The sequence below is a fragment of the Perca fluviatilis genome, chromosome 24 (genome assembly GCF_010015445.1).
Source record: "Perca fluviatilis chromosome 24, GENO_Pfluv_1.0, whole genome shotgun sequence".
Taxonomy (NCBI): domain Eukaryota; kingdom Metazoa; phylum Chordata; class Actinopteri; order Perciformes; family Percidae; genus Perca; species Perca fluviatilis.
The window spans coordinates 6520315-6547237 of NC_053135.1; the positions used below are offsets into that span (position 1 = coordinate 6520315).

The 26923-nt window shown below is 43.0% G+C and overlaps 1 protein-coding gene and 1 long non-coding RNA gene across 3 annotated transcripts in view; one reads left to right on the top strand and one right to left on the bottom strand.

Annotated features, from left to right (window-relative positions):
• Positions 1 to 6934: 6934 nt before the first annotated feature.
• LOC120554588 (gamma-aminobutyric acid receptor subunit gamma-3-like) overlaps positions 6935 to 26923 on the bottom strand; it is a 145655-nt gene continuing 125666 nt past the window's right edge. For both annotated transcript variants that reach the window (XM_039793572.1, XM_039793573.1), the window contains 2 exons: positions 13294 to 13490; positions 6935 to 10442 (listed from right to left, as the gene is read on the bottom strand). In XM_039793572.1, coding sequence (XP_039649506.1) covers positions 10161 to 10442; positions 13294 to 13490 — 479 coding nt within the window. In that variant the 3' untranslated portion in view covers positions 6935 to 10160. The remainder of the gene's footprint in view (positions 10443 to 13293; positions 13491 to 26923) is intronic.
• Positions 23102 to 26358, top strand: LOC120554590. Its single transcript, XR_005638524.1, has 3 exons — positions 23102 to 23664; positions 26141 to 26198; positions 26289 to 26358. It is a non-coding gene; the product is annotated as an uncharacterized LOC120554590 (long non-coding RNA).

Sequence of the window (26923 nt, forward strand, 5' to 3'; positions counted from 1 at the left end):
TCGTGATATCATGTCAAAAGGGGGGAATCCAGGTGCGTTTTGGAAAATAATTTCAACCCCATGGCCCAATTGCTGCTCCTCTGAACATTGTACCCCTGTACTCTGACAGTATTTTTGTCTCAGGCTTCTCTTCTGGCATCTGGTCTTGTCCTCTCCTGAATCCAGAGAGAGCACTCTGCAAGGTAGCAGCTGCAAGAAGATTGGTGTTGATTCTGCCTCGGGTTTGTGTTTCGCAGTTTGCTATTTCAAATGCAAATAAAAACCTCTGCAGAGCGAGAAACATCACAGCGTAGATCGGCATTCCACCTGAAGTACGCCAAATTTCTAAAGGCATTTATCTGGAAGTATGGCAGACACAGAGGATGCCATGTAACAGAAGTTGGGTGTAAAGAAAACATTTTTTTCTTTGCCCCACGTTGCTTATCCATTAAGACACCCACTGGACTAGCGTGTATAGTGTTTCTTAAAAGTCTGTTGTATGCTTCAGATAAAAGCAAATCAACATGTGCACTTAAAATCCTTTTATTCCAGTGCCATGAAAAACATGGGATGGGTGGATGGATAGGAGGTCAATCCTAAGTAGGACCTTAATCACGTTTTGGTTTTTGGCTTGACTGATTTTTTTCCGCCTTTAAAGACAATTTGAACGTCTTGTTTTAAATCCGGACTTTGGCAATCCGGACAATTCAGGCTTACACCTAGAGCCAAAGGCATCAGTGCTTTAAACATTTTAAGTTATATCATAAACCTGATTATTTACACCAATAAGCGGCATCAAAAATATCACAAAAGCCTATCTAAGGAGTGTGAGCGCCCGGTGGTGACAGCTGGTGGACGTGATGACTTTGAATCAGGTTCCCCCCTCACAGGATCCAAAATGGCTAACAGAGTTGTCACAGATGTTTGGACAACGGCTGCTCATTTCTCTTAATCACTCCCCTGTAATAACTGTGATGGTCAAAGGATTTCCCCGGAGCCACGGTTTTGTGTGTGCAATGAAACAGGAGATCTAACTGAAGAAATGACACAAATGATAGTTTTGGCTTTAAAAATTCCTTATTAGTAGTTATTTTAAAAAGTTAGTATTGGGAATTTTATGTTATGTTCCTCAATTCCTCAAACGATAGGATCCATATCCGTTACTAATTCCCTTTTCATCCCATTTTTAAATCCAGGCTTGGAATTGCTTAATTTAAAGTAGGCATTCCCCAAAATTGAAGAGAATGCACAATAGTATAAATATAAACTGGGTAAACAAAAGCCACCTGTATCATGTGGAAAATACAAATAATAAATTCAACATTATTTTTGTTTGCATTCCATGAAATTTTTTTATTTTTCATTTTTATTTGACCAGAAAATGCTGTTGGATTTGATCGAATGAACCGGAACAGATATATAAATTGGGTTAGTGGATGATCCTGTCAGTTTTCTGTTTTAATCGCAAGATTTCCCCTCGGAAAGATGGAGATATATATCTGTGAAACTATTTTGGTCAGATTTCCCCTGAGCTTCCATTTGTTACTTTAGGCACCCAGACCGAAACAGGATGCATCTCTAATTGAGGTCGTCAGTGGTGGGCATTGTGAGATGGAGCCCAACATTCTGCACCCCCCGCCCCCACTCTCTCTCTCTCTCTGCTGCGTTGTAAACATTTCTGCATGAGGCTGAGAGTCAGACAAACCTAGCCAACGATCAGATTTCCCTGGAGTTTCCATTAATGAAAGCCCTCAGATGAGGCCCAAATGTTGCGAGTTGTCGGAGATATGTTTGTGCATGCGGCACACAGCCTTCGTCCACTATGCAATTTGCAGCTGTAATGAAACTGACATACTCAGTTTTCATTTTTAAACTCCTTGGAATATCAGATTGCTTTATTTAGACAGGCGGGGTATCACAAACACGAGACCTATTCAACACGATGATAGTTTTACAACACCACTGAGCAGCTAAAGGTTAACAGCCTTCATCACATTAATGGTAGTCTCGCTTTGCCAGACCATCCACGCGCTGCGGAGCGGAGGAGGGTCTGGCTAGTCCACACAGCATTCCGGGATGGGAGAAAAATCTTGCTCTGGTTTATTGGCATTTCTTTAACCCAATCACAATTGTCAAGCGCTGCACGGAGCTTCTGCAAAATAGGTGTGCAACATAAAAGTCAAATTGGAAAGATAGTCTAGCTAGCTGTCTCAATTTACCCCGCAGAGATCTGAGGAGCAGTTAACCCTAGTCCTCATAAATCCACCGGAGTTTTAAATTCCAACACAAAGAAAGCGGAAGGAAACTGACATCGGCGAAAAATACATGCATCCGACGGAATTTCCTGCGGCACCGGAGAAATCCCGGAAGTGGAACGTCAAGGATATAGACTACATTAATAGTAACTTTTTAAAGTGGTGTCTTTTATTTTGACTTTCACATTTACCCTCTATTAACAACTAAATATTCTCTGCCCAGTTCACACTACTCTAAGTCTTTGAAGCTACAGTTTTCTGCGTCTGTGGCCCTCTGGCTGTTGCCACCCATCCACCCAGCTTTGATTGTTTTTTTTTCAGGACCAGACAGCACAGATGATTCTCAATAAGTAGGCCAGGTACCTGTGCTGTGCCCATGAATCATTTTTTATGATTTTAACCCTACTCAACCGTCTTGTGCTTCAAGTTGTTTCAAAACACCGAAATTCATTCTTGAAAAGCTATTTGAGTAATGTCGGGCCTCATTTTGTTATAGCATTGCTGTGAAGTGTCCATTAACACTGGCAGACATAAGAATGCGACAACAAACATTCATGCGGAAAACTACGCAGACACGCAGCAATTTGTGGCATCAATTATGGATATAGAGGAGAATTGAAGAGCAGATGTTTTTCAGTAACATAAAAAGCTGAAATTGTTATTTGCTTGAATAGCTGTGCTTTCTTATCCTTTTTGCTTTGTGTACTGAAGCACATACAGCAACTTGATTCCTGCCCTGCATGCCACAGTAGAAATGCAGTGACAGATTGCCATGGCACACATGTATGTCTAAGGAAGCAACGTGTTATTAACAAATAATTAAAGCTGCAGATGTATGCAGCGCCAGTTAAGTTAAAGGAATAACTCCAGTGATTTGATTGTTTTTTTTAAAGCAGTATGTATTCAGGACAGTAGCTATGAGTTTATAAATACTGAGGTTATGAGTCCAAGTCCCTTCCAATTCCCCCATCGAAGAATTTTGATCGGACATCAGAAATACAATTTATAAAATGTTCTATTTATTTTGATTTGTCATATTTTATTTATTCATTTAAATGTTCAATTATGTGTTATTTCCCAAAACATGGTTTCAAAGCCTTCTCTGTACTAATCAGGAATACAATGCTGGTTTGGAATGACTGAAGCATTTATTTATCTATTGGCCTGAAAGGATTTAATATAGTAGAATCAGCGTTTAAAATACCAAAAATAGTGTAAGTTTTGTTATTTTGTAGAATGTAACTCATTTCCATTTGCTAAACCCCCTAAAATATCCATTGAAAAAAACATGACTTCAGTGTCCTCACTTGTTCCTGTATATATTTATTGAAAAACAAACAAAATGAATATAGTAGCAGGCTTAGCTTAGCATAAAGTCTAGAAACAGGGAGAAACATCTAGCCTGACCCTGTCCAATGCCAACAGTGACAAAATCCACCCGGTAGCAACTCTAAAGTTTACTAATTAACATGTTGTATTGTGATAGTTTAATTCGTACACAAAACAAAGTGGAAAGATGACATTTGGCGGTTTTACGGAGGGTTGTGTTCTAGTTACCGGTGCGCTGTTTTCTGCGAGACATTGCGACACATCTGTACGTTTTCTGGCACTGTTTTGAGTGTCTTTAATAAACCGGTTAATGCGAGAACTTTACTTTACACAAATCGGAGGATTTAAAAATGATAAAAATGAAGGAGAGTAGAAAAGTCAACATCAGGCTGCTAGCAGAAATAGATAGATACAAGTTTAGTTAATTAATTAAATTAAACCTCAGCTCTGTAAGCTTGAGATTCATGAAAATCAGATCTTTTTTAATTGAGTACATTGTATCAAACATAGGCTGCAATATAAGCCAATATGTGCTGTGTTATAAGTGATGATACAAGTGCAGTAGTTTAGTTTAGATTTTTACATTTCGATCTAATAATAACATTATCGACACAGAATATCTGTTATGTGAATGAAGATAAGTTGAATGTTTGAAGCTCCCGATAGGATCCATGTATCAGCAGGTGATTGGCTTAGAGGTATCTTATCTCAACCCTGTCTCCTAGAAATTACGTTACGTACAAACTAATTTGCAAGAGCAAATATGTTTGGTCTCCAGATTAAGAAAAGAAATCAAGAAAAGGCTGTAAAAACCTCACTGTATACTACCTGCCCAGCACCAAACGGAAATCAGACAAAGTGCTTGTGAACAGCGAGGATCAGCTAGCAGCTAAATACCCTGTTATTTCCTTAAGGAGTTGTTAGAGACTAAAACAAAGCTAGAGTAAATATTAGACTAACATTCATCAGGTGGCCGGACACACAACTCTCGTTTTGCTCAGTATCTGCTGTATGTGAAAGAATACTCCCCACATTATTTAAATTCAGTATCGATCACATAACTTAAAAAACACCAAAGAAATGTACCATGACCGTTTGAGACGTGAGAATATTTGGGAGTGCTATCAGCTTTTCACAGACGCAATTTTCAGAGGAAGCATTATAAAACCTAAAAGCCTGCCCTCTATTATCAAAGTGGCTGTAACACCTCAGCTGAAACAGGGACTGAAATGCCAGAAAACACATAAAAAATTCCCCAAAGTGTATGCTTTCAACAAGACAATTCACTGTTATAGTAGGTAATAAAAAGCTTAACCTTTTTACCTCTAAGGGAACCTACAAGCTGCCCTATCCTACTGGTGGATGTTGTTGGCGCTGTATGCCGCCTGTGAGAAGACTGTAAACATACAACACAACTCAGGGCTGGAAAAAATACTGCAAGCTCCTCTACTGTACATTTTCAGGTTAAAACAAATAATGTAATTTATTCTTATTTACAGATAATACACATACACGTACACACACAAATGCATTGATTTCCTACACAAGAGCAAATCTGTCATTTAAAGCTACACACACACACATACACACACACACACACTGGGCTAGCTCAATTTTCTAGAGCCCAAGTGCTTCTGTCTCCAGATCCCCTGTGTTAGCCTGCTTTTGCCTCGCGTAGGTGGCAGGCGCCGTAACATCCACCCTTTGACTTCACTTATTTGTCTGTCTCTCGCTCGTACTCGGTTCATGGCGCTTGCTTCGAACTAGGTCAACAAACTCAGGGTAAAGCAATGATGTGCTCATGCATCTGTCACTGGATATTAGGCGTATCATTGTTATTAGGCAGGCAGACTGCCTGGGGACAACTTTAACTCATCTTTGTCAACTTACCCATCAGAACATTGAATTAGAGGCTTTTTTTTTTTTCGGACAAATGAAACAATGAATGTGCAATGGCCGAATTATTAACTTGGTAATCATTTTTTATGTTACAGAAGATTCCACCTGGGGTTGTTTCAAGTGAAAATGACTCGGATAATTTAAACACTTAATTTTGCACTAGATTGGAACACCTGCAATGTCCCTTCAGTAAACACTAATAAATATTGCAAAGTCTCCTATCTGTGAGGTGTTTCTTTTACAAATAACCTCAAATATTTACATCTGTCTGCTCTGCATACGACACCTATTGCATGTCCGTCTCGGACAGTGGTATAAAGTAACTGTACTCAAATAAGTAGCTTTTATCCAAAGCGACTTCCAATTAAGCGTACTTGTACAAGAACCCAAAAAATTTACTTGAGTATTTATATTTTCTGCTACTTTATAATTCTACTCCACTACAATTCATATATTTTGCTATTTACTCTACTACATGTATTTGATAACTTTAGTTACTTTGCAGATTCAGATTATACATACAGAATACGTGATTGTGATACGTAAAGTTACAAGTTGCCAAGCAGTATATAAAGTAATTCAAATTAGCCCAACCTTTACCAGCTGCATCATTAAAGTGACTGAATTAATGCAATATTTTTGTACTTTTATTTGAGTCAAATTTTGAATGCAGAACTTTTACTTGTAACAGGCCTCAACAGTCAAGGAAAAAGTAGTAATACCAAAGTGTAGACATAGGTCTACATTGGTATTACTACTTTTTCCTAAAATATCTGAGAACTTCTTGTGGGTCCCAGAACAGGGATCCCTACTCTGTTGCCCTTCCTGAGCCTTTTCTTTGTGAAGTTATTTTTGTGATGTTTTTCTGTATTCAAGGATAGCTGGTGTTGTATGGTGTACAAGCACTTTGGGACACATTTGTGATTTTGAGCTATAATCCACCAGCCTATTTATTTGTTGTGTGTGGCAAAGGATCTTTGAGGGTCTTAGGACAGAGCGTGTTACGTGTTGTAAAGATTGTTAAGCCCTTTGGAGGCAAACTTGTGATTTCGGGCTCTCCAAATCAACTGGACTTGACCTGGCTGGTCAAAATGGTTAAAGTGTTAAATCCTTCCCATGCGTTTAAGTGATATTGCAAGTGAGATGACACCGCAGTAATGGCGGCTTGTTTCCTTTTCCAAATAATCCAGATCAGTCTATATAAATACAAATGAACTTCACTGAGATATCAAAGAGATATAACTAGCTAACATTAACTGTACTGTACTGTTTGTCAGGTCAGGTGTCAAATCCTGTTTGATGATTCACCGGGATCAAGTCCAAAAGAAGGATATTGACTAGATACACAGAACTGTAAAACGCCAAATGATGGAATTTCCAGTAGGATGATAGTGTTGCCTTTCCTCCAGGCGTCCCAGATACTTTCAGTTCTATGTCGAAGACTTTCATTCTCGCACAAAAAGACTTCACAGTAGCACTTGACCAAAACGTTTTTTATTAATGTAAGCAATGTACTACACACTAGAAAAAAGATACCTATTTTCACTCTAGATCCTGTTTTCATAAAATATTTCCCCACAGGAGTGATGATCCAAAGTCAGTGTATTTTTGTTTGTTTATTGTACAGCCCTGCCCCCCAGAGACCTCACTGACAATCAAAACAAAATTGGTTGGCAGGACAAAGCAGGAGCAATACATGATTTTGTGACACCTCGGGTGCGACTGATGCACCGCTTTTCAGAGAAGCTGGGAAGCTTTAATGGGGGCGATGAGGTCTCCGGAAGAGGCTCTTGAGCGAGTTCATTATGCTCGCCGGTGCTGATCCAGGGTTAGTACTCTAATTGCAAAGAGGCTTTATAAATACAGGCCCCAGTCAGCTGAAACACACAGGTGATTTTCATTAAGACGTAGAAAACAGTGATTTTTGTTTTATTGAAATATCTCAATGGACTAAGACACTTATAAAGTGTAGTATAGATATCAGAGGTGAGGAGGGTTTACTGCAGTGTGGGCCAAGCTGTGTTCAATTCAGTCAGTTCATAGATAGGATAGATCTAAAATGGTAATGAAATTTCACTCTCTTATGAGCTAATGTATTTCATCAGCAGAGTAAGTAATTGCCCACGGGGTAACAGCCCCTCAGCTGCTTCTGTAGCATCACTTGAGGCGATTTGAATTATAATTGCAAACCTCTGGACAGGCCACAAATATGTTTGGAGGCCTATTGTTGAATATGTATGTCCCCTAAATATAAATTTATTTCAGGCAACTTGAACTGACTGAACTGGAACCAGGTTGACTCAGGCCTCGCTACTGGCCTAACTTACATTCCATATATATAACTGTATGAAAATAGAAACATTAATTAGATACATCTTACATAAAAGCTTTTTTTCTGAACATACAAATACCGGGGGGAAAAGTGTGTGTGTGTGTGTGTGTGTGTGTTGGGGGGAAGAGGAGGAGGGAAAAGGGGGTTGATTGTTCTACAAAGCCAAACGACTGCAAAAAACACCATAGAACAGTAAACAAAATCAAAATATTTCACATGTAGCGTGCGTCCCTGTGTTCTTGTGTCCATATGCCTCCATATGTAGCATCGATTTTATTTAAGAGTAGAATGTGGGACTCCATCAAGAGTCATTAACAACCATCCTTAATCATCCATTTTACAACACCACTCTGTGTACAGACTTGAGTGTAGGGAGCCTCGCAATATATAGAACCTATTTTACAGCACTTGTGATCATTGCCAGCAGGGCACACGGAGATATGCCTTCAGGCAGACTGATCTGATGAAGTGGCGTACGTATGACACGCCAATTCGTATGCCATTTTGGCTTGTTATCAAGACGCATAATCGCTTTTTAGCGTGTTTATCAACGCCGTTTGGCCTCCATTGACTTACATTACCTTGCGATTGCGTGTCAATTTACACCGTAGATTGACACATACACTGTATGAAGGCCGAAAATCCGCGTAGGGAGGTTGCTTGGGGCGGTGAATGAGTCAAACACAGGACTTTCACCCAGGAGACCGGGCATCGTGTCCCGCGAATCATGTTTCCTAAACCCAATCGTTGCTTTCTTCTTTTACCGAAGCCAACCCCGTTCTTCTTTTCCTAAACCCAACCCGAGCTCCAAATGCAACGTCCCGTTCTGGCGTAGACATACACGCGGATAGCTCATAATGCGTACAGATAACACGCGCCACTTGGCTTTAGAAAGGGTCGTGTACCGGGACATAAAAAAAAAAAACAATAAAGCTTTCATCAAGACTCCAAATTTATGCACCCACACTACTCTACTTCTGAAACTGGATAGAACGACTCAAATGCCAAAACTAGTGGCCAAAACTAATATCTCTGCAGCTCATTTTGCCCAACAATGATTTTGCGTGCATCATGCACATCTGGAACGCTCCACTGACACCAATGCTGATGACATTTCTTTCTTTGGGGTTAGTAACGTTTTGGAATAGTTCAACATTTTGAGAAAGTTTCACTTAGGAATAGGGCCTGACATGACTCTTGCTGTACTGATGGAGTTAGTGCTGTGCAAATTTAATGTATCAAGGCAAAAGGTTGAAGAAAGTTTTGAGTTTGCATTAACTGGGTAACATAGTATAGTTTACAAGATGATGAACTTTTCCTTTAAACCAAGGTAATCTACAAGCCTTATTAGATACAAGAATTATGTATAAATAAGGATGAAAGTGTGTAAAATAAAATGTTAAAAAGCTGTTGTCAGAAAGGAGCCGACGCTGCCCCAACCCTAATCTGTTTATTCATATACTGTAGCATACGTAATATGCCCGTGGATGAAATTAGCATGGTTAGTTTTAGACTGGTATGTATTTATGCAGTTCTTCAGCATTTATTATAAAACACCTAAATCTTCTTGGCATCTACTGTAAACTGCATCATGAACAAAAGCTCACTGACTTAAAAAAAAAAAAAAAGAGATTTTACCAGACAACCACTGCCCCTGACACTAACTCATATTCAACAATTAACTACCGATGGGCAAGCTAGTTGACTTGCTATGAAAATACAACTAATTCTAATATTAATGATAAGAAAAGGTTGCTATTACTAGAAAGTAGAACTAATTCTAGAGTACAACTAAAACTAGTGTGCTACAAAATAAATGGTGAGTGTTAGTTTTAAACATTTCCAGTGTTAGTGTTCCAGGTTTGTTTTATTAAAGAATAGACAGCTCAGCATGCGGCGGTGCGATGGATGAGGTAATGAAGATAACGGAGGGAACTCTGAAGCCGTGTCTCTCGGTGCCGCACCCTTTCTAAAAGAAGGCACTATGGGTGCTTCCCCATCTCTATGACCAAGATTTAGCAACGCAACCCCGTCCCCGAACGTCTCTTTTTGGTTTCTGAGAGAGTCAAAAACGGGACCTGTCCCATCAAGTTAATGCTGGCGGCTTGTTGTTCTACTGCTGAGCGTTTTATTCTCCTCGGAGTGCCACTGCTCAAAGTATCATGGCTGTTAATCTGTGCACTCCAGCACAAATGCACTTTTTACCACTCCAGAGGCCGCATGTCTTTCACAATTCCCAAAGAGCGCATCCACCTTTTATTTTCTCCTCCATGTTTAGTTTTGACCTTAAATCACGGGCCGCGGTGGTAAAGTGGCGAGGACTGTGGCTGTTTCAGCGGGGCCCGCGGATCACAGCCCAAGACCGCCTAGAGGTAGAGGTAGCTGACCCAGTAGACTATGTTGAAGAGCAAGAAGGAAGTGGGGAAGAAAACCCGAGAGTAGGCATCCAGCTCGCCGATGTTGACGTGGATGCGTCCTTTCCTCCAGCCGCCTTCTTTACACTCCTCGTAGCAGCAGAAGAAGCTCTTGCAGTCTTTCCCGTCCAGGCACTCGTATAGGCAGTTGTCGTCGTAGTCCTGCCAGAACAGGGAGTTGCCCATGGGCATCATGGCCCGAGGTGTGTGACCCATGGTGAAGGATGAGTAGGCCTGTACGCGATGACAGAGAGGGAGAGAGTTATGGTGGAGGAATTGATTGTTGACTTTCTATAGGACTAAATAGCTCTACACTGCTTCCTCTTTTCGGGCCTTCTTCATGTATCGACTGGCAGTTGCTGACTTTTTGCCTGGGACACGTTTGCTTTAGCCTCAGTCTTTTAGAACGATATCACGTATGTAGCCATCAAGTGCATACTTGAGCACTTTTAAAGGATTCTTGTTTTTTAAACGAGTCGGTGCCAACCCACGGAGCTAACATTGGATTTCAGCTGGTAAAAATGACAGAAGTATTTCAAAGAATTTTGAGTTGTAAATCTAGCAACACTAACTAAGAGGGAGGGCAGAGGTTAATGCCGTTGAATCACGATGACTGCTGTGCAGAACTTGCTTCTGTTCAGCTGTGGATTGTTCTCAAGCATAAGTACCATTGCTTCTGAAAAAGTAAAGTAAAACTAAGTAAGACTAGTTTATGAAAAGTTGGGTGCCTTTAAAAAATAAAAAAGGCAATATGCCTTTTTCCTCCATTGCATTCTGGTCCATTGAAGCTGCAGTGAAGAAATTGTGGCACTTCTAGTGGCACACACTCTGTGATCGATCATAAGTGCAAAATGACTATAGTATATAAAGACACAAAGCCCTGACAAGCACTTGTCAATGTTTTAGATTGCAGAAAAATTCCATCAAACGTCAGTAGTGATGCACTGGATAGAAATGTCTCTTCATTTGTTCAGTCTTTGGAATAAAAAAAACACACTAGCAAACAACAAAATGAGCTCAGCAAAAAGCACTGGTGAATCAATATGCTTTTCTACCAGCATAGTGATGCCTAGGGCTTTTAAAAAGATCAAATTCACTCTTGGATATACATTTTTGAATATATTGAAGTACAATACTTATGTTTAAACAAAGCAATTGAAAGTAATATGTTTAATGATAAAAAAAAAAAAAATCTACATACAATATAATACAACATAACATGAATCATTGTAATACGATATGTTTTATTATTTTCATTGTCAGCTATAGCCTGAATTTTAGACCGGAATGCTGAATAAGTACCTCCTGAGGAAAATTCATTATGCGACTTCCTCCCTGATGTGTATAAAATCGTGACCTAATTGGGGTAAAATCTTCACACAGATTTCCAGTCCTCTACTCCGCTCTTTTAGGAAGAGGAGGCGAGAGAGGGAGAGAGAAGAGAGTTAGATGCATCTTGTGGAGTAACAGAATTGACTGAGTGGGCGGCACAAAGGGGCCACACGGATAGTTGGGGGAGGGAAATATGAGGCTTCCCCACAGACGGACTAGGCCAAAATACAGCACAGAGCCAGAAATGCAGAGGAGGGGACTGTATGTAACACAACTTGATTGTTCATCCAGAGCTGACAGTCTTTTTAGCCCTGAGACACATTCAGCAGAACTCTTCTACACTGGGAGGAAATTAATGAAGAGGGAGGGGATCTGGAGAGAGAAATGACAGAGTAGATGTGTACAGTCTGAGTAGATGTGTGCTGCTGCCACTAAAGCGTTCGCGGCAGGTGCAGCCTTGAGAACGTCTACACAACGTATTAGGCTCCCGCACAGGAGTAATTGCTTGAAAAGAGCACACACATGCTCATATAGACACACGTCAGATGCCTTGGCAAACGTGTATACTGTATGTACATTTATTTATATATATATATACACATATACAGTATATTTACACATACATATATATTTATATATACACACACACACATATATATACACACACACACATACATATACACATATATATATATACATATATATATATACACATATATATATATATATATATATATATATACACATATATATATACACACATATATATATATATATACATATATATATATATATACACATATATATACATACATACATATATATATATATATATATATATATATATATATATATACATACATACATACATACATACATACAGTATAATATATGTATACTCATATTTGATTGGCTTATCAGGTGGCACAAGAGTGACTATGAACAGATTTTAATGCATTGTTTTTATCCTTTGTTTTTCTTTGTCCAGACAGCTACATCCCAATCATTGGCACTGATCCCATGGGTGCCCTTGGGTCTTCACAGCCTCCAAGGTTGCTTTGACACACATTAACCTACTGCCCTTTAAGTAATGAGATCATTATTAATACTGTCACAAGTCAAACTTATATGGATAGATTACGAAATAATGGGCACCAGGGCACAGACATGAAAATGGCTCCACACCCTTGATGCATAGGATCAAGACACCCAGACAGAAAGGCTACTAGTTCTGAATCTCTTTGTGGTCGCTTTCAGTCTCTTTGTGTGTCTTTGTAGTTGTTTTGAGTATTTTGTGGACAGAGTCGTTTTGTGTTTCTTTGTAGTCATTTGACTTCCCACTAGCAGTGTAACAGCAGTGTTGAGCAAGTTACTTAGGAAGTGTAATACCTTACTTTTTATTCTTGTGTGCAGACAGCTCAAAATGAACACAAAAGCTCCCCCTTTTTTAAATTAACCTTACATGAGGAGACAACAATCAGCCAAAATGCATAACTTCAAACATTCTGCGTTCATAAAGGCTTACATCATGAAAAGGACCTGGCGATGCAGATTCCCATAACCACAGAGTCTACAGAAAAACAAATCACATTCTGGTAGCGCAGCGTTTGTTGGATCAATAATTGTAACATAATGCTTTATGCTTAATGCTAATGTTTTCGGGACCTTTCCGGTAGCGGAGGTGGATGACGGCATGCAAGACAAAACAAATGAAGAGCTAATACACAGCCTCACACTTTCACCAAAGGCTTACCATTCTCTGCGTCTTGACAGGAGGTCTGCGTATACTGTAGGAGTAGTAGTTGAGCATGGCATACTCAATCATGGCAGCGAAGACAAACAGGAAACAGACGGTAACGAACAGGTCCATGGCCGTCACGTAGGACACTCTAGGTAGCGAGTTCCTGGCCACTGTGCTCAGGGTGGTCATTGTCAGCACTGTGGTGATACCTAAAAAAAAAAACATAATGCATGTATGGGGAATGCAGGAGCAGTACTTTAGCAATTTACTGTGACTGCTTAATGAATAGCTGGTCAGCACTGGGGCGACCAATGTGGAAGCCGTCATGGTTATTAATCACCATTAACAATGCATATGCGTAGATGTCCCCATTCTTTCATCAATACTGTCTTCTAAATGCTGCAATAGGGATTTGTAGTGAAGCAGAATAGTTCAAATGATAACAGACCCAACAATTTCCCACAAGCAAGCATTTGGTGCGACAGTGGCGAGAAAAAAATATCTTTTAGGCAGACATCGTCTCCAAAATATAAACTGAACAATCTTACTTAGGCAGGGTACGAAGCAATCATACCTAAAATGAAAACTCCCCAACTCCCCAGTCGCAGTGATCGTGTATGAGCAGCCGACAGGCGATTGGCGGTACTTTCCCAACCCAACTATAACACACATTTTCAATTCACTGTAGCTCACAGGTACCCTGGGTGAAAGTCCGATAGCTTAATGACTCACCCACCACCTCCTCCATAAACTTATAACTCGTCTTAACTGTGCCCTGTAACTACCCCAGTCTCCTGGCTGAAAGTCTTCATGTTTCTGGGTGTTGTGGTGTCGTCATGCTATACTATGATTTTTGTATTGCTTTTTTGACATACTATGACTTTTTCCATCACTTTTTTCGACACACTATACTATATATATTTTACTATGATAAAAAAATTATAGCATAGTATGTCGAAAAAAGGCATAAAAACTCAAAAACTGTTAGTATAGTATGCTGAAAAAGTCACAGTATAGTATGTTGAAAAAAGTAATGAGAAAGTCATAGAATAGTATGTCAAAAAAGTCATAGCATAGTACGTCGAAAAAAAATCAGTCTAGTATGTCGAAAAAGTCATAGTACGTATGTCGAAAAAAGTCATAGGGCCCTATTTTAACGATCTGAAACGCAAGTATGAAACGCCAAACGCAAGTAGCTTTGTGGGCGTAACGTGAAAATAACCAATCAGAGCGTCATCTCACATTCCCTTTAAGAGCAGGCGCGCTTGTTCCATGGCGGATTGCTATTATGACAGCGGATTTGCCCGGCGCACGCCAGCGGGAGCTGTCCGGGATGCGGCAAAGTAATAAATGCCCGTCTTGGCCGGGTGGCGATTTTGCTGCGGCCTCTCGGGCGCATCTCCTCAAGTCTGGAGAGGATTGCTGCAGCCATGGAGCGTGGGCCTCCAAACGCACCACCTGCACCTGTTGTGCCCCTTCCTCCTCCCCCCCCCCACTCCATCTCCGTCCACCCGCTCCATCAGGAGCACATCGCGCATTGCCACTCCCGGACCACAATCCGCCGGAGTGTCCAATCCCGCCGTAGTTCAACATCACGTCTCCTTAAGTCCTCTAATATCTCCTCATTTATGTCATCAACATATCCACGATTCATGGAAATGTTGTGTAAAACACAACAAGCCACAAAGAATGTTGTGACTTTTTGAGGATTGTATTGTAAAGTGCCTCCTGATCTATCCAAACACCTGAAGGGCATTTTCAGTAATATTTCTCTTTGTAATTATGTATGATTTTCAAAATTGGGAACTGCTGTAAATGAGAGAAGCGTATGCGCGTTGTGCACACGCTACATTATGGCCAAGCATTCGTCCCTAAAATAGCATCTGAATAACACGCTACTGACTTTAGACCAGGTTTTTCCTGGTCAGTGGCGGAATTGTTTTCTGAAACTGCAAAATAGCACCACGTAACGTTTGCGCCGGAACACGCCTCCTCTTTCGGCTGAACCGCCCCCTGGAGCGCAAATACATTCCCTAATTTACCGACGTGCGTCTGTGGAGGGAAAAGTCCGCTGTGCGTCGGGTGCAAAATAGGAACGATACATGCGTCGGTGTACAAAGGCAATTGCGCTGGGTGCAAGATAGGGCCCAAAGTACGTATGTCGAAAAAAGTCATAGTATAGTACGTCGAAAAAAGTCATAGTATGTATGTCGAAAAAAGTCATAGTATGTATGTCGAAAAAAGTCATAGTATAGCATGTCGAAAAAAGTCATAAAAAAGTTGTAGTATAGTATGTCGAAAAAAGCCATAAAATCTCTTAGTATGGAGAGGGGGGTGGCTTAAAAACCAAGACACCACATGAGAATTGAACCCACAACCATGCATTCTTCAAACCAGCATTGTATCACTCTTAGCCAACCAGTCTGATGCTCTTAGGACAGTTGTCCTTGCGTTTCTGACATCTTCATTTTCACTTCAATTTTGTTAGGGCTCTGTTATATTATGTAATAATAATCTGTTTCAGCACCATGGACAGCTCTTTTCAGCACCATGGATAGCTCTCTTCAGCACCATGGTAAAATACGGTCGCTTTTTAATCGTCGGTGATTTTAATATACACGTGTGCTGCGAATCCAGACCTACGTCTAAAGATTTTCTTAATCTCATTGACTCTTTTAATCTCACGTAGTCCGTCACTGGCCCGACACACGAAAAAGGACATACTTTGGACCTCGTGCCGTCACCTGGCTTAGACGTTGCCATTGGTGAAATATGCGATTTCAGATCATCTGCCCGTTTTATTTACTGCGGTTGTCCCCTGCTCGGACACTTTGACTGTTGCTCCCGCACGCTAACTGCCTCGCGGTTTTCTGCTGCCTTTAAAGACTCGGTGCTGTACAATCTCGAAGATTGTAATCTTAACGTGGAGGAACTCACCAACCTCTTTGACTCTACTTGCACCGAGATACTGGACTCTGTTGCCCCACTGAGGGAGAAACGCACTAAAGCGCTTTCAGAACCTTGGCAGAACGACTATACCCGCTCTCTCAGACGTGCCTGCAGAAAAGCTGAGAGAAAGTGGGAAAAGGACACTTTTTTTTTATCTCACCTGGTTGCTAGTAACACCCGGAGGCCTCAGGTTCTTTTTAAAGCGTTTAACTCTCTCGTTAACCCTTGTGAAACTGACTGCGCTGCGCCGTCCGCATTGTTGTGTGAAAACTTTTCTGCTTCGGGGTGATTAAAAAAAAAAATTGAATTAAACATTTCCATCCAAACTCTCTCCACGTATTGGAATTAGTACATTTCCATTGAGATACTCAAGTTACCTTCATTCTCCCATCTATTTTTTTATGTATTCTGTGGAGTGTGTTTTTAGTCATAAAGCCTCTGTATAGTCTAGACATAATACCCTTTTTCAGTACCGAGTACGCTCCAAGTAAGACTAATTTAAATACGGGATCGTGATCGTCTATACGATTTTTGATAGCTTGATCAAAATAATGGGGCAGTTACAGGTATCTATAAAAGTCCTGCTTTTCTCGAAGGGTTTGGAAGTCCTTTGGTTTTCCGTTTCTGTTATGGAGTAGAATGTTGTAATACCTTTGGCTATGAAGGATTTAAATCTACCATCCATTTGGTTAGGTTTAAAATATGGATGGAAGGCACACCATGTAAGTACTTTAAGTTTATCTTGTAAGTTATATTCCTCTTTCATTGTGTTCCATGTTCAGTTGGGTTTTGGATACCATTAATGAATTTTCTCAAGTCTGTATTACCCAGTAGTGTTTGTATAGGAGGGTTCCTAATTAAAAATAGTTCAATGTCTTTCCATCTGGCATAAGAAATTCGATTACATACATTTAACAGAGGTCTAATCTGGGCTGAGAAAAAATAATTTCTCAGGTGTGGTACTGCCATACCTCCTTCCTCCTTTGACAATTGTAAGGTTTTGTATCTAACTCTAGGTTTTTTACCTTGCCAAATTAATCTGGAAATCATTTTATCCCACTCTGAGAATTGCTTGGTGGATATTTCTACAGGAAGAGACCGGAACAAAAACAACAGTCTAGGGAGAACGTTCATCTTCACAGACTCGACCCTCATAATTTCTCCTCTAAGAACAGCTTTCAATGTGTCCCATAGAATATCCGGGCCTACCTCTCCATTATCATTATCTCCCAGAGTTCTTACAATTTCTTCTTTCATTTTGGTTGTGAATTGTTGTTTATTTAAGATACCGGCGTTCAGCCTCCATAATGTATTCCTAGGGTTGCTACTTATTTGTAACGATAGCAGAAGAGGTGCAGTATTTCCTATTTCCTCTCACAATTACGTATTCTGTGGCGGTCTCTTTTAAAAATAAAGAAATAGTCAATTGTGGAATACACTGCACGCGGCTGGGAATAATGAGCGTAGTCCCTACCGGTCGGGTTGAAATCTCTCCAGAGATCTATCACACCCAGCTCTATCACGAGAGCCTTAAGTTTCTTACGTACGGGGGTTAAGGTAGTTCCCTTTGAAGAATCTAGCCTTGGGTTGAGGCGTATGTTCCAGTCTCCTCCGCAAACGATAATACCTTTTGCTCCCGTCATTAAGTCAAAAATGTTTGTATAAAAAGCGGAAAGCAGAAGTTATTTCAACTCCTTCTATTTTCCCAGTATCTCCCTTCCTTATCTTTTGTTTCTGTAAGTAGTTCAAATTGGACTTTTTGAGAGATCAGGATGGCCACTCCTCGTCTATGACCGAATTTGTAAGACGAGTAATAAACTTTAGAGAAACCCATTCTTTTCAGCTTTTCGTGTTCAGAAGAACCAAGGTGCGTCTCTTGCAGTAACACTATTTGTTACTTACTTCTCTTAATTGGGTTTAAAACCCCATTGACGTCATAAGAAATCCCTTTTAGTTTATCTATCCAAGCCATGGATTCTTTAGTTTCGAACATACAGGTATTCTCCCAGCGTGGTAATAAGCAGTCATAAGAAAATATATCCCCGTAACTCTAAGCAAAACAGAACAATTACATTAACAAAACAGTTGAAATTGAAGCTTTACGGTTTCTCACTTCCAAAAGCGAGGCTCCTTCGAGGTGTGCATTTGAGGGGCTCTTGGTGGTATTAGAGCACCCGTAAAGGGTTAGGTCTCTCTTGCTTTGGGCAAGGAGGGCCCTTTGAGATGGCCGTGTAACCATTTCAGTCACGACCGATTTATCCTTGTGACCCCGAGTAGGTTACAAAGGACAAAAAAAAAAAAAAAAGGCTAATTTCAAAACATCAACCTAAGCTAAGCTTTACATACTTTGACTATACTAGGCTATTCCATAACACGGATTTGCCCTGTGGATCGTGTTCATATGAAAAGAAAACAAATCCTTGACTTATCTGTATTCACATTTAGTTTGAGTTTCTCCTAAGAAGACTTTTCTGTAAATCCCGATTAACCTCTGGGTAGCCAGGAGTATCAGTCGAGTTTGGGGCCGGTACGACGGTAATTGGAAATCCTCGTTTAGCCACATCTTCTGTGGCGTCCGTGGCGGTCTGGTACAGGCGCGTCCCATCATTGTAGAAAACACGTAGCCTCGCTGGGTATGGCGTTTGTAACTTAATTTGTTTTCCCTTCACTATTTTCTTCGCCTCCGCATATTCCGCATATTTCTTGAGGACCGCGGACGGTTAATCGCGGTCCACGTAGAAACGGACAGTCTCACATAGAAGTTCTTTCTTCTGCCGGGCTTTACGGATCACCTCCTCTTTGGCTTTGTAACTCGCAAACTTGACTACGATGGACCGGGGTTTTGCCTCTGGGCCAGTGGGCTTAGGAGCAAGCGTTGTGTGCGCTCTTTCGGTTCTGAGATCCATACCTGGCGGCAGCTCCATCGATTCTCTCAGTCATTTTTGCACGAAGTCAATCACGTTATCCCCCTCTTCTTCTTCAGCGATGCCATAGATTCGGACGTTTTCTCTACGAGCCCGACCTTCCCGGTCAATCAGTTTAGCTTCCACGTTAGCGTGGCGTTGGGATAGCCTTTTCAATAGCGCCGTGGCTGCCGTTGGCGTCGTTTCAATTCCGTCAATCCGCTCTTCTGCTTCCTCCAGTCTATTATTTGTTCTACTCAGCTCTTGTTTGATCTCTGTAAGACGCCGTTTGTTATCCCGTCTGAAGTCCTTCTGCTCGCTCAATATACTTCGCAGGCTAACATTCCCGGCGAGCTGCTTCGGCTGGCGGTGCGTCGTCGTACCGATTCTTCGGTATCTTCATTCAATGGTTGTGGTTGCTCATGTTCGCTAATTCTGGCTTTACGGTTATCTACAGTGTTTTCAGGGTTTTTAGATCAAAACAGTCGGGGAGCGCAAGTCTCAAGCAGCCATCTGTAGCGCGACCCGGAAGTCCTCAATCGCCATTTTTTTCTTTTACGTTTATCCGCGGTGCAGTCGGAAGACGCGTAAGGCTTTCGGCCATCCCGATGTCAACGGGATGTAGGGTTTGACCACATCGCTGGGGCCGATCCGTTCGGCGTAGCGTAGCGTGCAAGAACTCGGGGAGGTCGAAGACAAGTCGAGCCGCGGGGGCCGGACGGCCCGAGCCGCCTTCTGCGTTAAAAGGGGAGGTATCCTTCTGACGGTACGCGGCGTGTATCTGCGCGATCGGATAGTTGCGGCAATGTTGTTATATTTTTTTTTTACTACCGCGACTCTTCGGACGTCGGATCGGATCGTCGTCCCTTCGTCGCGACCGCATTCCGTTGGCTTCCCGTCCGTTTCGGGATCGAATTTAAAATTGTAGTAATTGTTTTCGAGATCTTAAACGGGTCGTCGCCTTCTCATTCATCTGACCTTTTACGCGTCCCCGCACCGGTCAAAGCGCCGAGGTCTTCCGATCGCACGCTCCTCGACGGGCCCGAGCCTTCGCAGCGGCCGCTCCAAACCTCCGGAATAGTCTACCTATAAGGCCGACAGCTCGGTCCTCGCTTAAGACCCACTATTATTCGAACCGCATACGGTTCCACGTAGCATCCGTCCTTTTTTCATTGCGTTCCCCGTTATTTACGACCCCCCCCCTGTAGCGCGGTACTCATTTTGGCGATTTCGGCAAAAAGACTATCCGCGTTTGAGACGTTTCGGTCGCTCTCTCGTGCGGCTCGTCGTCTTTTGTTTAAAGTACGTCGAAGTCGCCATCGCGGTTGAAATAATCTCTCTCGGCGATTCAGAAGTTCTCAGGTAGCAGACGTCGACAAAAAGCGCGGAGCATTGCGGGGGAAAAAGTCAAGTAAATATCGGCAGAGCTCCCTTAGCGTGCCGTCGTCTTGCCCGTCTAACTTCGCGGACGTAGCTGCCGGGCAATCGGACGGAAACGGCGAGGGGTTTTCTCCGCTCGCCGGCAGCTCGTAAGGGATGCCGCCAGAAGATCCGGTGGCGTCCCGAGCCTGCTGCCGGACATCCTCCAAAAAGTCCCCAGCCCCGTTCTTCACCGCTACGACTCTCTGTCGGGTCCGCACCCAGTCTTCATCCCCTCATCCGCTTTCCCCCCCCTACGACGTTGATCTTCGGCGATTCCGTTATCGGGAGCGCACGTTTCTTCAACGCGGCTACACACCGTCTCCCCGGGGCCACGGTCACCGTCATCCGGGATAAACTCCGGGATCTATTACCCTCGCTCCCGACTTCGGTAAAAAGGATCATCGTCGCCGACAGTTGGAGCTGACCGAAAAAGATTTTAGCCAACTTTTTAAGCCTCTAAAACAATGCGGCAGATTCCGTTTTTATCTCGGGTCCCGTTCCCACGCTGGGCCGTACTTTACCGAGCTCATCGCTTCTAGCGAGCATAATCCCAAAATCCTTTTCGACACAGTCGACGATCCTGTAAATCCCTCTCCTCCCGAAGCGCCAGTCTTTTCGAACAACGACCGCGGCAGCTTTCTCTCGTTCTTTGAAAATAAGATCAGAGATGTCAAGAACGGCATCACCTCCGCCGCTACGGTACGTTCTTTTCAGTTCGCTCGGCCGTTAACTCCGAACCGTTTCGCTCCCGTTTCTCCGTCGGAACTCGCCGACTCGGCGTACAGCGTACCCACTTCCCTTCTTAAAAAACGTCCTCGGGTCCGCAAGTACTCGTTTACTTTCTACAATCGACCGCTCTCTGCAAACCGTCCGCGTCCCGTTGTATTTTAAACACGCAGCGGTTCGGCCGCTTTTAAAGAAAACAAATCCGGATTCCTCAATTCCCGCAAACTACGGGCCAATCCCCGAGACGCCTTTTATTTGGAACATTTTCGAAAAAGTCGGAGCTAATCGGCTCTCTGCCGCTTTAGCCACTCGCGACACGCTAGACGCATTTCAATCGGGCTTCCGTCAGAAACGCTCTACGGAAACGACGACGTCTTCCGACGCGGGTAAACGTTCCGGTACCGCCGGACCTCGGCGTTACCATTTCGCTCGACGGACTCCAGCGCCGGGTCGGGATCTCCGGGAGCACCCCGGACCGGTTCGCCTCCCGCCTTTCGGATAGAACCCATTCAGTGTCACCGGGCCCCTATTCCTCTGAAAACGCGGCTCTTTCCCGCGGGGTGCCAATTCAATTTACATTGTACACGCTTCCCCCTAGGCCAGGCAATTCGGAGACGTACGTTACCATTTCTACGCCGACGACATCCAGCCGTACGTCTCTTTTGAGCCGGAGGAAACTAACAAAGCGTCGGCACCGCTCAATTGTTTTTCCGCCAGCTTAACGAAGACAAGACCCGAGTCCTCACCGTCGCTCCGGATACTGCGGCCTCCAGAGTCGATCATCTTTCGGGGTCCCTTTCTACAGCGGTACGGTCCAATCTCATATTATTGTGACTTTGCCCTGGGTACGGAGCCCAGCAGGCTGCCGCTTTCTCGTCAGACTGCGTGGAGCTCCGACATGTCTTACCAAATTTGCAATTAGACATACATTTTTGTGAAACGGCCCATATTTGACCTTATATATAGTTGATTTCTCGCATTAAAAAAGTATCAGAAGTGAATTTGGTAACGAAACATTGCAGTGCCTGGAGACCGAATTTGAAGTTGATCGGATGAAATCTCTAGGAGGAGTTTGTTAAAGTACGACATGTGGAAATGGCCAAAATTGCACTAATTTCAAACTTTGAAATCAAAATGGCGGACTACCTGTTGGGTTTAGGGTATGGCTCCAATGAAGCTTTTTGTACATCTTGACACGTTACATATGTGTACCAAGTTTCGTGAGTCTACGTTAAACGTACTGCAGGGGCTCCATTTTTTTTTACTTTGTAGGGGGCACTAGCGAGCCATTTTTGTGCGCCTATTCCCGAAACCCTTAAAATACGTAACTTTTCACCGGACTTGATGAGACCGCCAATTTTGGTGAGTTTTTGAATATGTTAAGCCCCTCAAAAAGGCGATTAATTTGCAGAAAATGATAATAATTCCTTCAGTTTCAACAGGGCCTTCGCCGCCGTCGGCGCTCGGGCCCTAATAATCTCCTTTCATTGGTTCCACCCCAGACATCTGATGACATATGTGTATGTTTTAACATTGCTGTCCATAACTGCACTCAGTATGAGCAGAGCTTTCATTTGAGCCTAATTTTAAGGCTCTTTGACGATTTGTAAAAATTGACATTTAAAGAGCCAAAAATTGGCGGCCATCTTGAATTTGAAGGTCAAAAATAGGTCAAATCAATAGATCTTTATCATTTATGAATTTCCTGACCCAAATATACTCAGAAACCATGTATTATGCAGCACTGTGGGCAAAACCATTAAAAAGTTGATTTCCAGCTAGGCTGGCGGCAGCCATTTTGGATATAGGGCTCCCAAAAAATGTCCCCACAATTTAGTGAGGGGCACCCCGGCTAATTTCTTTCTCTAACCTTCATAGATGACAAATCCAGTGAGAAACAAACCTTTCCTCTCCACGGTCACGGAACTGCTATAGATGACCCAACTATCAGCTACACGACCCCCAGCGGATTTCAGATTTGGGGTCGACACGCCGCATCATCTGAACAAAGCGAACGTAGATCTGCAAGGAAAGTGACATTTGTCAACGAGCTCAAGCTATTCCAGACCCATCTTCAAAAGAGAGAGCTCACGCATTTCCCCTCCTCGTCGAAGGCGAGCGGAAGAGCAGCCGAGGTCTTACAAAAGCACTCTACGCGACACCGGTTGAAAATCCGCAGCAGAGTTTTGAGGACAGATTCTGCAACCTGAGGGAAAAACGGCCACAGATCACCTTCCTCATTAACCCTTTCGCTGCTGAATCCGACTGTTTGAAAGCCCCTTTGGTGACAAACGAAGCAGCGTCCCAGTTGGAGACGATTGAACTTTGTGAGGATGAACTTTCCCGCGAACAGACTGCCAAGTTTCTCACCGAGTCAGTCTAGGTAAGAAGGAAACCTATAAAACTGTTCTGCTTTGTATTACGACATCATTACAACCGTAAGCCGCTCTTTACGCCGGACCGGTCAGCCACCCCCGTTCTAGTTCTTGCGGACAGGCGCCCGTTTACATCTCCGACCGGGGACTACCGGCGGTCCCGTGCGATCGTTCCTTTGAAGAGGTAGCAATTTAAGACTTGAACGCGGTGCGTTTGTAATCACGTTCAACGAGACAGCGAACCAGACAACCAAAAGCAAACAACTGGACTTGCACGCGCGTCATTGGTTAAACGACCACGTCCGGTCAAGATTATACGGAGCAGTTCACGGGCCACGCAACTGCCCAGGATCTACTTGTAGTAAAGTAAGTGTGCCATAAATATATTTATTAACTAACCTCTTGTATGTTGCGTATCACATAGTTGTCAAGTGAATAACAACTACGTTAATTAGACAAATTAAAATGAATGAATTAAAAACAGCCAAATTGAGTTTTAGAATGGTCTGCTGCCGATATGTATAAATAGTACATAGCGCTACTCGTAAAAATAGCCCCACATCATCACGTACCCTTCGCCGTACCTAGAGATTGGCATGGTTTCATTTCAGTTAGCCTCATAGCTGGTTTGATTTACATTGAGAGATGATTTTATTGAAAGTGCCATAGTATCCTGGATCTGTGAAATAACTGGCCTTTAAAAATAAAAATATGCCCGCCTCTATGGGAATTTAACATAAGGGCGTACTTACTCGCGCCCCCTGTATTTTAAAGGAAGGGCATTTATTTATTTACGATACATAATTTATTCACAAAGAAAATTCCTACTTTTTTTTAATTAAGGAATTAAGATCAATTTCCAAAAGACGATTTGCGCATTCCTCTTTTTAGTCAACCTATCACGGGTTCATAAACTTATGAGCACCACTTGTCATTTAACCAATAACACACACGCAAGTCCGCTTTCGGTCGTCCGGTTCAGCGTCTCGTCGAACACAATTACAAACGCACCGCATTATTTTTTGATATACGGCGCCAGTCCAAATTTTGCGGAACGTATCCGGTCTTGTCCTTTCCACGGGTAAACGACTGTACGAGCCCCGAATCCGGAAACATCGCTTCGAACGCTTCCTCAATCCCGTCATCAGACCCGTAGGAATCGTGGCTCGTCACGGTCCTCGGCAACCAAATCGCCTCTGCTCGGAGCGTCGGCACAGAGCCACATAAAAAAAGTTAGGCGCACCAGTGCAACCAAGACAAAAAGTGGGCCGCGGATTTCCTATCCTAAAATCCGGCGTCGTGGCGTCGACGTCGTCGCTAGCGGTTGAAACGGCGTGGCAGAAACTAGCAATTACGGGCCGCCGGCGAGCCTTTACGTAGTACGTAGTTTACCGAGTTTGAAATTCTTCCGACGCAAAACGCAGTTCGCTTCATAAATGTTTCCAGGCACCGACCTTAACCGATAACACTCGTTCTTTTCGAGCAATTTGTAATCGAACTTCCATTTCCCCGTGTTTGTAGGTGGCTATCGACCGTCGCCGAAATTGCAAATCCCACCGACCACGGCCGCGCCAAGACCCGCCCGCGAAGCAGTTCGATCGGTAGGGGTCAGGCATTTGACCTCGGTTAAGGTTAAGGTCAGGATAGCCGATCGGTCATGTACAAACGGGGTTACGTAACTTGGCGTAAGAAAACCAAAGCTTAAGCACCTCAACGTCGGCTGGGCTGAGCAAACCGAACTCTGCGCTAGAGGGGACAATCTAGAGCTACTTAACACGCACGCCAATTACGCGATCGTTACGTTCGAGGGACGACGACGGCGACGCCGGTCGTATCATTTTGCAACAACATCGTTTCGTTGCAAACGAGGCATACGTGACGAGCGCGTAGCTCGCTCATCAGTCCGTTCATCATTAAAGCCGGGCTTTTCCACGTCAACTTTTCGCTTCGGCGTCTTTGACAGCGACACGTTTACCTGACAACAGCCTTTGTTTCTGCAAGCATTTTCCACCAATCGGGACGCCGCATACTACAGTCATTTTTCCACAATCACAGATTTTAACCATCACTCCTCAGCGGACCGCCTCCCAGTCTGAGATCTTTTTCGAGTCCGGCCGCCAGAGCGCTGGGAAAAATTCTGACAAAAATGTAGTCGACGATCCCCGCTGTAGACTCTGTCCAGTCAGAGACACATATTGCGTAATTGAAGTAAACGGAACACTCACAAGGTGTCACCAAAATCACTCTGTCCCCTTTAAATCTTTCAGAAACCGACGTAAGCGTATGGAATTCTATTGAATCGAATCGTATCGTTGGCCGAATATCGTGATATATATCGTATCGTGAGCTGAATATCGTGTATCGCTACAGCCCTAGCGGTCAGAGTTTTTGTGTGGGATTTGTATAGAAGGAATGTGATGTGTATTTGTACTGTTCTTGTGTGTGTGTCTTTTACTTTCTTATTTTATGTATCCCTCACGGCAGTCCGAGAAGAGGGTGCGTGAAAGCGACGCGGTCCCCGTCACGTGTGGTGTCGTTACAGGTACGGTTGTCAAAGAAAATAACCACCGTCCGATCATTTCAATTCATATGTTTTACTGTACTGTGTGCATGTTTTGTTTTGGAAACAGAGAGAGAGAGAGAGAGAGCCAGACACAGCAGTCTGAGAAGAGGGTGTGTGGAAGGGACGCGGTCCCCGTCACCTGTTGTGTCATTCCAGGCGGCAATCGTTAAAACAAAGATCCAGAGAGAGCTGTGGTGATTTTGTGGCGTGTCCGGAATCTGCTACGCAAGTCAACTTTCAACCTGGATGTGAACCGTAGCCCTGGAAAGCAGTTTTATCAGGAAGATGATGTTATAGTCTTTATTGTGTGGTTTTTTGGGGGTGGGGGGGGAGGGAGATTATGTGTGTGCCATGTGTTCTTTGTGTGTATTTCTTATTTAAAAGCACAAAGTTAATGCCGAAGCGAGTTGCCAGACCAAGGCCTTTATGGGGAGGTGCTGGTATACACGCCCCTGGTCCTTTGTTTTCTCTACGGAAATGCCGAACACGCTCGTGCACAGTTTCACAGTCTTGAAGCATGTCCAATTTGTCAAAAACACAACCCAAGAAAGAGTTAGCGAGAAAACACGAGAAAGGCGTTTTATGACGTGGGTCTTTTCAGAGTCTGTCGATTGTCTTTGTTTTGTCCATTTTGCGCGAGGTGAAGAAGACACTGACTAATCGCGCGCACCTTGACGCGGGGCGTCCCTCGTTACACTAATGCA